This window comes from Adiantum capillus-veneris, chromosome 13, assembly GCF_014529385.1.
Source record: "Adiantum capillus-veneris isolate H3 chromosome 13, ASM1452938v2, whole genome shotgun sequence".
In the NCBI taxonomy this organism is placed as follows: Eukaryota; Viridiplantae; Streptophyta; class Polypodiopsida; order Polypodiales; family Pteridaceae; genus Adiantum; species Adiantum capillus-veneris.
In genome coordinates this window covers 81497173-81507961 of record NC_140943.1, presented here as the reverse complement: position 1 = coordinate 81507961, position 10789 = coordinate 81497173, and the positions used below count along the sequence as shown (strand labels likewise).

Below are 10789 nucleotides of genomic sequence, written 5' to 3'. Positions count from 1 at the left end.
GTTTTTTCGAGGTTGAATGGAGATGGCGTGGTCGCTGTTGATTGGGAGACGCTGCCCTACAAATGAGGAGAGAAGACGCCGCGCTGAAATATAGCGTATTACCCTCATTTTTCCCAACGCTAGCAGAAGCAACTTTTGGCTTCGATTTTCTAGGCTTGTCTCTAATATAGTGCATACTTTCCCCCAACTCTTCCCTGGTGCGACCCGGTTGTAAGAATGAGGACGAAGTTTCTACTACCCGTCTGGACAACACCTACAGAACAAGAACGGGCGACAAGGCCCATTATATTCTAGCGCACATCGAGCTGTGAAATGAAGCGTTACCAATTCACGCAAGCCTTCCAAGCTGCGCGGTGGCTGCAGCAGAGAATCTCTGTGGGAAAATCTCCAAGCGCAGCAGGACTTGCAGAAGAAATTGTTTCGAACAAACGTTCGCACATATCCACACATCCATTCTCATCAAGTACCGGAGCCTCCTTTGGCAGCACAATTTGCAGAGCCGGGTTGCACAAAACATCTTCATCATCTCGGTCTTTGCTGCTCTACAGTGGTTCTCACGGTTCAAGAGCTTTCTATGGGTATCGCCTCTTCCACACAGATTCGCGTGGATTGCAACATTTTTCAAGGAAAGGCTTCAGTTCTAAGCGGTGGAGTGTCCGCCAGATTGTGCTAGTTAGTGTTGCCACCACGGGCTTTTGTGCCGCTATCTTCTTCTCACATCGTGAAGTTGTTCCATACACCTATCGCTCCCATTTTGTACTCATTTGGCCTGAGCTTGAAATGCGATTGGTGGAGCCCCAGTTTCAAGCTGTAAGCTGTCTCAGTGTCTTCAACAGATATGGTTGCTTATGATTCTGTTCATGTTTGTACACACACGATATCTATCCATACATTGTTTTGGGCATGTGTATGTGCGTATCATTGAGACTAGCTTTATCATTTACATCATTGCATTGAGATCACGGACTCACCATTTAGTATACATGCACATGCAGATGCACAAACTCATATTGTCTTAGTCTCATTGGGTTTGCCACAATACCTTTAGTACCTTGGGTTACCTACTAAGTATTTCTTTAGCATTTTTTTGGTATGTTGATGAGCTTATTCTCTCCATTTTTTCATTGGAATTGAGATTCACCTTCAAATTTCCTTGCTTGTTTTTCGATTTGGCTGACAGCTCAAGAAGGAATGGAAGCCTTTCATTCTTCCCCCCTACCATCCTGAATCCATTAGAGTTCGCAGAATTGCGAGAGACATTATCAGAGCTGTACTTGAAGGGATACAGGCCGAGGAATCTCATGTGCCTGAACTTGATCATGGAGGTTTTGTGCATCCCAAAGAAGGCAGTTCAGATGTCATAGTGTGGCACCAGGATCCCAACGTCCCAGTCGCAGCACAATTTGGAAGCAGAGAGGAGAATCTCGACGATCACTGGATTAATAAGAGCCGCAAGAAAGGTTTGAAACAAAATGCCGAGCCTTATGTGGAGCACCTCAAGAACATGAAGTGGGAAGTTTTGGTCGTGGATAAGGATGTTGTGAATGCATTTTGCCTTCCTGGAGGCAAAATTGTTGTGTTTACAGGGCTTTTGAGGCGCTTTCCAACGGACGAAGAAATTGCAACAGTTTTGGGTCACGAGGTCATGGCCTACACTTTTTTGGTTTCGTTGTTCAGTTAGGAATATAAGATAAGATTTCCAAGTGTTTTTCTTATTAACTGTGCCTTCTTGAGAGTACCTTAGCTTGATTCTATGGTTTGCAGGTTGCACACGTTGTTGCAAGACATAGTGCAGAGCGTATGACTCGGCACTTGTTTATAACGTTAGTGCAGTTGTTCCTTCTGGCATTTATATATGCTCCAGACCTTGTGTCATCGATGTCAGCGTTATTTTTGGAGCTTCCTTTCTCAAGACGGTAAGTGCACTACTCGTCTTGAAAGCAGGTCATTTATGTCTGGTTGTCAAGTATGGCCATAGAAGGGTAATTGAAAGTAGGTGAATTGTTTATATTGCTTTTGATGTTCATTAATTGTAGATGGATACTTATGGTCCAGGTTGATAAGGAAAGGAATAGATCTTGGGCTGATCATGTAGAGAAGTCTCTCCATGTTTAAGAACTCTGAATCCTCAATTAGGGTTCTTGACTCTCTAAAAATTAGTATGCATTCGTGCGTGTCAGTCAATCTCAGATAGATTAGTCGTATTTGACAATGTCACAGTTGAAAATCTCAAACCATTGTCTCAGGTTTCGTTAAATGAATGCTGATGCATTGTGATATACATATTGGCAATTCCATTCTTCACCACTCTAATTGATTACAACTGTGTTATAATTGCATAACGATTGCTTCAAACATGCTAGGAGCAAAGATGACATTGACATTTTTTACCTGGAAAGTGTTTAACTGAAATTTGCAGCCCTTTAGGACCTGTTGAATGTTGAGCATCAATGTTCTGCTTTTTATTTCGGGAACTCTGGAATCTGAATGTAGAAAGAAGTCAGCCTTGCAAAATGATTTGTTTTCTAAGTAACACGGAGGGATACCACAAATAATTTTCTTTTTGACCGCTGGAAAATCACAAGATTGATTCGCTGCTAGGGAGCTGTCTACAAAGTCAATCACTGTATTGCGTACGTTGAAGCAAAGAGAAAGAAATCCTAAACCAAGTACGGGCTACAAGAGGAGTTTGATACTGCCTATACCTTCTCTATACTATTTGCAAGTACAACTACAAATAAGAAAAGGAGAGCACATTTCATATTCACATGGGTTCCAAGCAGCATGTTTTGTAGTGGCATAAATTTAAAGAGTGGCTATCATCAGATATGCCTTGCCTTTGAAGGTTTGCGTACATTCCTTGCCGTTCGTGCCGTTCCGTTGACAGAGTGTCACCTGGAGCGTTTGGCCATTCTTGAACGTTCCCTTCACCTGCAGGTGTTCGGAACGTCGTTCCAAGGTTATCTGGCCAAAAAAGTGTGTTCCTCTGTAACACTGTGCCTTGCATCTCTAGATTTATGACAAAAATTAAGTACGCAGATGTAATAGACCTAGACACTCTAAGCCGAAGATCTACTGCAACACACGTGAGAGACTGCAAATAACTGTGCAAAACTTGGGAGAGTTGGGGGGGAGAGAGAGAGAATTATCGTCCACGGAGGTCAGGTATGATCTACGGGACCAAAAACAAAACATTACAGAGAGTTTCTTCTAAGTGAAGAAGTTGTTGGATACATCTCAGTTAAGGACTGAGGGTCCAATGAGGATCAAAGAAAAAAAAGACAAGAACAAAACCTAAGAAGGGGCTGGTGAGGGGGGAGCCGGCTTGGGAGTTTGAAACTCGTGGATGATGGCTTTACCTCCTCGATAAACTGTCCATTTCCCTGCTACGCGTGCTTCACGCATTTTTTGGAGTTCTGCCTTCTTCTGTTTGAGTTGGGCATGTGTAAGATCTTCTGCAAACCAAAGTTTAGTCTCTTTGAGAAGCCTTGATTGCTCAAGGAGTTTGATTCGGTCCGTCTTGGTCTTGAGAGTGAGAATTGCATGGTTAGTGCGATGTTCATGCGCAAGAGAGGTGATCGTTGCTGGATCCCATTGTACCATGTGGATTGTTGCTTGAATGCGGGCAAAGGACTCCTTGAACTTGAGGTCCCCCTCTCCTCTCCAATTGCTTGGAAGCCCACTGATGCGAACGGGCAATATCTTCTTGTCGGAGAGAGAGAGAGAGAGAGAGAGAGAGAGAGAGAGAGAGAGAGAGTCAGAGTCAGAGTCAACACGGCATGGTGTAGTTCCGCGCCTAGATGAACTGGCCCCAAAGACTGTCACCCCTTCTCGGTATTTCTTTATCATTAAGCTTTGCAAAGTACAAAGTCTGAGGGTCTTCCTTCTCTCGGTGCTCCCGAGCTTATCCGACTAGAAGCGAGGCCCTTGGCACACATATAAAGGCCCTTGGCCAAACTCTAAAGCAATACATAAAAAGCTACACATCTAAAAGCTTTTGGCTCCAAAAACAAGCGCCCAAGGGTTGCCACGACAGCAGGGCCTATCTGTAATTTCTGTCGCTAATCGCAGAAGTTCATACCAGGCTGGTACCTCTACGCAAGTTTGGAGTGTTAGCTTTATTTTAAAAGGTTTCCATAAGTTGGGAGGAGCTTGTAAGTTGGTACAACTGCTTCTGCTTCTTTCTACTAGGGTTTAGACCCTTCCGTCGTGCCACGTGCACATAGCTCTATGTGCTACGTGGACATGCTTCAGCCTTCATCGACTTCCAGAGCGAGTTTTCCCCTTCTTCCTAGATAGGAGTGTCTAGAATCCTAGTAGAATTAGTTTTGGCAATTTTGTGAGCCTGTTTGCAAGACCTGCATGTTCGGACAAGTCCCCAGAGGTGCCTCTTTTTGAGGAGTTTCTGTGATGACATTCACCATTTCAGTCAGTAGAGTCTGCACTTGAGGTATTGCATGTGTGTACATTCCATTTACGCAATCACTCGCCCATGGGAGAGTATTGCAATGGACTTCATTTTCGACTTACCGACTACATCATCTGGTTGTAATGGAATTTGGACTATCATTGACCTCTTCAACAAACATACTCACTTCATTCCAGTTTGGAAAACTATTAGAGCAGATTTGAAGGCAACTCTATTCTTGCAAAATATTTTTTGCCTTCATGAGAGCCCCAATCTACGACCAAGACCTATGTATGACAAGTCTCTTTTGGAGAGCTTTCTTTGACAACATTAAAACTACATTGAAGTTTTCATCTTCGTTTCACCCGCAAACGGATTGACAATCCGAGAATGCTAACTCAACAGTTTTGGACCTACTCATGGCTTATGTCTCTGACCATAAACACTTATGGGAGAAGTACTTGCCACTCATTGAGGTTGCCTACATGCAATAAGACCACTCATTCTTTAATGGGCAAAGCACCCTTTGAGCTCATTGAGGGAACTCGTAAAGTCCCACCGATTCTACTTGCAAAGGATAAGATTTTTGAGGCCGACAATTCGTGCAAGACTTGAATATTGCCTACCCAAAGGTTAAAGAAGCTTTACAAAAGCCCCAAGATAAGCAAAAGCGCGTTGCTGACAAGAATAGGAAGAGACTTGACATCAAAGTGGGCGATTGGGTTTTGCTTTGATTTGAGAAGGCACGAATACGGAAAAAGGAAGGCAAAGAACAATTGTATGCCAAGATCAGTCAACATTAGTATGGCCCATTTAAGGTCATTCATTGCATTAATGATGCTTTCTTTTGATTAGACTTACCTTCCTATTGGAAAATCCACAATGCCTTCCATGTCAACCTTCTTAAACCATTTTACCTACTGAGCCATCAGACGATGCTCAGCTAGAGGTAGAGGAGACTGAAGAGATTTTGATCCCATAACAAATATTGGCTCACAAAGACCGCACCACTTGGGGAAAAACAACACGAAGATTTCTGGCGAAGTTAAGGAACGATCCACCCATGGATGAATTTTGAGGAATCGATGGATCATGTGGATCTGATACAATTGTACAAAGAAGCTTTTGGACTAGCTTAAGTATGGAATGTATGAATTTTGACATGGTATGACCGATGGCATACCTTCGTCATATCATGAGGTAGACGTTCACTTTATGTGACTCTCCACTGACTTTGGATGAATGATCGTATCCAAAGAGACATCAGCTTGGAACTTGTCCTTTGATGAGATACTATGTCATTTTATATGCATTGGAATGGTGTACACCCGTGACATACTTTCCATATTTTGAAAGTATGATGCTTTTAATTTGTCCAATAGAAAGATTTTTGGCGCTCGTGATGAGTAAAGGCTCTGCAGATGGCTGCCCGCCCCGACTAATCCTACACACTAACTCTTAACTAACATTTACCCTTTGTGAGTGTATATACATCATAAAAGAAAACACACTCTCTTCTCCTCAAGAGTGGTGTTTTCCCCCAAAGTCTCTTCTCCTCCTCCTCCCCCAAACGTACACACGCACGAGAGCTCAAACTCCACTTTCAATTGGTATCAAAGTGGCGGGCTGCTTCGGTAATAGCGGTAAGCTAGGTTCTGAAGGAAACTGGGACTTGCCACATCAACAAGGAAGCCGTAGATTTCATATCATCAGAATTGGCATCAAAGTTGGGCATTCATGCAGAGGAGATGGGTATGACAGGTGAAGCAGGTTTGGCATGCCCAGCTCATTCAGAGCCTGTTATCCCATTTTGGGGAAGCTTCATTTGCACATTCAGAGCTATGTGGATGCGGAAGAGTTTTATATTATAGTTACCTGTTTGATGCCTCCCCATTTGTGACAAAGGCCACCACGTGTTGCTCACCGATTGTTTCTATGGCCGCTATCCACTCTGCAGAGAGGACATCAACGGACTTGCCACTCTCGGTGGCATCATGAGAGTGCACAAAGTACATCTCTCCACTCGAGTATGCGACGAGGCCATGGATAGATCTCTTCCTTGTATCGCTCCACCCGCCGGCAATGAGGAAAACGCCATGTTTTGCCCAAAGCCTTTGAATATTGAGTGTTGCTTGCTCCACGATCGCCTTATCTTGATCGAGCAAAGCGGTTCGGAGAGCCTCTGAAGATGGCGGCACATAGCCGGTGCCGTATTCTCCTATCCGGTGCACCATAACTTCCCAATACTCCGACCTATTTCGATCACACATAGAAGAGGTCAGTATGATAATTGATTATTCACAGTTTAAACTTTAGAGATCATAGTGGCGGAAATGACGATAAAAGAAGAAATGAGAGAGAAGATCGATAAAGCATACCTCGCCACGACAAATGGGATATGGTCGTGATAGAAGAACCGGGCCACGACGGCAACCACCTCTTCCTTTTTCTTTGGGTCCCAAGAGGTGGCAAGGGTCCTTTGGCAACGAATCGGACCCGATGAAGATCCACCGGCACCGGCACCGGCACCGGCACCGGCACTGGGTAGAGAAGAAGGAAAAATGAGGGTCTTTGGGTCGATACCTTTGCGTGCGGGCTTGGCTTTATGGTTGAATTGCCAATCCTTTTCCTCGAGCTCCTTCCTCTTCTCGATGGTTACGTGTCACGTGGACATTTAACCCTATGTGTACGTGGACAAGCTACTTCATGACATGGGTTCAGTTGAGTTAGATTAGGAAGTGATCTGGCACTTTTGTGAGTTTGTTCGCAGACCGTGCATGTCCAGACACTTAGAGTAGATGCATATCCTTTGGTTGCACACAGCATGACCATCAGATTTCCATCAGAACCCATCAGTAGCATTTTTACAGTGCATAGACCTATTTTCCCTATTTTTGACATTTTTCACTTATTATTTTTAAGTGACTTTTGTTGGGAACTAGGTAGGGCAAATTTGATAAGCTTGTATATATAGAAACCTAGCGCTAGCACTTTCTTGTAGAAGAGGCAGCAGGAACCTTGTGTTCATCAGGCAACTTCTCAGCAAGATCCCCCCCCCCCCCCAAAAAAAAAAAACACACATAGAGAAGACCTAGCGTTTTTGCATTGCAAGGCCTAGCGTTTTCTACCCAGATCAGCCCTGGCGATTTGGATTGCAGATCAGCCCCGGCAGCAGCAAGACAACATGACTCCCTAGCGTTTTTGGCATCAAGACCACAGATCAGCCATAGCGTTAGCAGATTTCTCAGCAAAACAAGAATCAGCCCTAGCGTTTTTGCATCAGCCTGACAAACCAGCGTTTTGCAGAATTAATGCGGCAGATCCTAGAAGAGCACCAGCGTTTTCAGTTTTCAGCACCTAGACACCGTAGAAGAAGTCCCGAACGTTGTAGATCTCACCTTCCCGCAGCAAATCCTCGCCGCACGGTCAAATCCAGTGTAGTTTGTAGATTCAGCCCGGAAAACGCAGATTTTAGCATCTGCGTTTTCAGCGCATCGTCGTCGCATCGTCGCCATCGACATCGTCACTGACATAGAGACGGAATTCAGCAGATAAAGATTTGCAGATTTCAGCCCTTAGCGTTTTCAGATTTCAGCCCGTTGTCGTCGTCCTCATCGTCGTCGACATCGTCGGCAAGTCCCAAGCATTGTAGAGATTTGTGCAATCAATAGTAGACCGCTCTCGCCATAGAGAGTGGGGCCTTTGGAGAAGAGTTTGACAACATTCTGGTGTCGTATTCTTCTCTCTCTATCTCTCAGTCTCATGAACCTTCATTCACAATGTTTATCCACTTTGTTTGTGATCATTTGCTCTCTCTCATTAAAGGAACGGAAGGCTCTCCCTTTCGTAAGTAAAAAGGAACCTTGAGCACAGTTCGGAGCACTCATCTTGAGCAAAGTTCAACATTCACTTCCGCTGCACCTTACATTGGTATCAGAGCTTTGGCAGTGTTCTGTTCACTCAAGGAAAGAACCACAAGAACCATAGATTTTTTTTTTGCTTGTTGAGGTCGCACGTAACCCAAGTCCTCTTGGGCGTGTCGATTCCTAATTGTGTTTTTGAAGAGTGACAAGAAACCCAAGAAAGAAGGGCTTGTCCAGCCTCCCCTTATTTCTCTTTTCACTCATTGAGAGTGGACCCTGCACTTAGCGGCCGGCCAATCGACGTGAGGTGGGAAAAAGCAACCTTGGTGTGAGCGCAAGGCCGCCAAGGGGTGCGCCTGCGGAAAAGAGCAGAACTCGGGTGAAGAGAAGATCCTTCTCTAACACAGATTGCAAGCGAAAGAAGACCCTCAAGAACCTCAAGACCCTCAAGAACCTCGAGAACCCAAACCTCAAGAACCCAAGAACCCAAGACCCACAAGAACTCAAGTTCCTCGTGAACTTAAGAACCCAAGACTTCAGTGTATGGTCATCACCCGAAGCGGAATGGATACTTTGCATGAAGGCGATGAGCATGAAGAAAGGGACGAAGAATTTTCCGCACTAGGAGGTTTTTTCGACCCTGCCCCTTCCCCATCTACGCCAAGGATTGCACTAACTCGTATGGAGGCTTTTGACAAGATGATGATGGATAGGAAGTTAGAAAGCGAAGCAAGAATAGCAGCCATAGAGCGCAAATATGAAGAAAGAATGGCAGCCATAGCGTGTGAGCATGAGCAAGCACGTTTGGAAGCCAAAGTAAGAAAGGCCAAATTGCACGACGAAAGACAAGCAAAATTGGATCGCGAGAACAAAGAAAGACAAGCAGAATTTGATCGCGAGAACAAAGAAAGACAATGTGAAACCGGCCCGTGGGGGGCGGTATTTCACCCGAAATTCGTTACTTTAGACACACAGAGAGAATGTGCAAAGGAAACCTGTGACGGGAATTAACACTTAAGCACACACACGGCTCTGAAGCTAGAATGCTCCGAGCAGACGCCGACAACCTGTAGGCCCCAAAATTGGCGCCCCTTTTGGTATTTCTTTATACTTTAACAGAGGGAATAAAACCGGTGATTTCCTACGAGCTGTCCCGCATAATTTGGGCTGAAAACCACCTGTTCTGGCTTGATTTCGGCAGCATAACTGTACTAGGACGCTTCATAGAGTATCCCCACGCAATAGATGACTTTCCTGACACTTTGCAAAACCTGGCGAGAATCTGCAGCACGCTGAATTCTCTGTTTTCTGCCCCGAAAATGCGCAAGATCACCTCTACAGCGGTCCCCTCGCGTCCTCGGACCTCCTGGGGGTATTAGGGACCGTTTAGGGCCGAAACCCTAAACCTGCAAAAATACACAGCAGGCTGTAATGCCCTGTTTTGGGTTCCGTTTCGCGAGCCGGTCGCATCCATAGCAAGTCCTCGAGCTCCCACACCTGTAGGGCTACTTGCCCTTTGAATCAGACGAGATTTCTCACTTGAAACCTCTCCGAATTCACCTGTACCTGCTGAGGATTAGCCACTAGCTAATCCAGTACCTGTGCAAGAGGCTCTTGCCTCAGCAATCGCGCATGAACCCACACAACTGTACATCACTCAAATGAAAGCCCTCTTGTGGGGCATCACATAACTGCATGTAGGGGAGAGAGAGAGAGCAGTGTGTAGTGGGCATGACATCACTCCTAGCACCACACTGTACATAGGGGGGAAAGGAAGCACTCCGTAGCTCTTAACTTGTGATAGAGAACTCCAAAATGAGCCTCCTAGCTATATATTCAGCGCTACCTCTTCATTGCAATAGGAAAGTACACTAAAATGCGGCACTTGGCACAATTACACGCATTTTCCCGTTTCGGGGCTGCCTCCTAAAAATCTCCCGACCCGTTGCCCAGTTGACTTCGCGGCAGAGTTATAAAATGTTCCCCTTGTCATTCCGAAGGTTATGACGCGAACACATTTCACGGCCCAAAATAGCAGTTCCCTAAATTTTAGGAGATGCTTCCGTTGGGCTCCCATTGGTCATCTGACCATCTATACTCGTTGGAACCGCATCCAAAAGTGCAATGTGGCCCAACTATGGGATACTTTCAGTTGGTGAGCCCACCTTGACTTTATGCCTTTATTGAGTTCACTTCCTATTATCCACCAACTTGCTAAGTGCGACGGGGGGACCTACATGATCTTGCACTGAGCCTAGACATCCTCTTACTATACGAATTCCAATGCCGACCAACTTCTTGTCTGTGGATGAAACTACCGTTCACATTGGCCATACAATGTCCGACTATTTGCAACTTCAAAAAGAGGGTCTCAAAAATAAAACAAAAATCATTGGAAAGAAACCAAGAACTAAGGTTAGCAGGTGCCAGGTCCTCATGACATAGTTAAGAGCTGCCACGTCCTCGTGACATACCCCCCTCTTGAAATCGCAAACGTCCTCGATTGCATACCATAAAT

General features: G+C 45.1%; 1 protein-coding gene across 1 annotated transcript in view; it reads left to right on the top strand.

Annotated features, from left to right (window-relative positions):
* The first annotated feature begins 214 nt into the window (after positions 1-214).
* LOC147444333 (Peptidase family M48 family protein) overlaps positions 215-10789 on the top strand; it is a 61695-nt gene continuing 51120 nt past the window's right edge. The window contains exons 1-3 of the mRNA XM_086526981.1: positions 215-810; positions 1181-1642; positions 1765-1916. Of these exons, the coding sequence (XP_086383107.1) occupies positions 313-810; positions 1181-1642; positions 1765-1916 (1112 nt within the window). The 5' untranslated portion in view covers positions 215-312. The remainder of the gene's footprint in view (positions 811-1180; positions 1643-1764; positions 1917-10789) is intronic.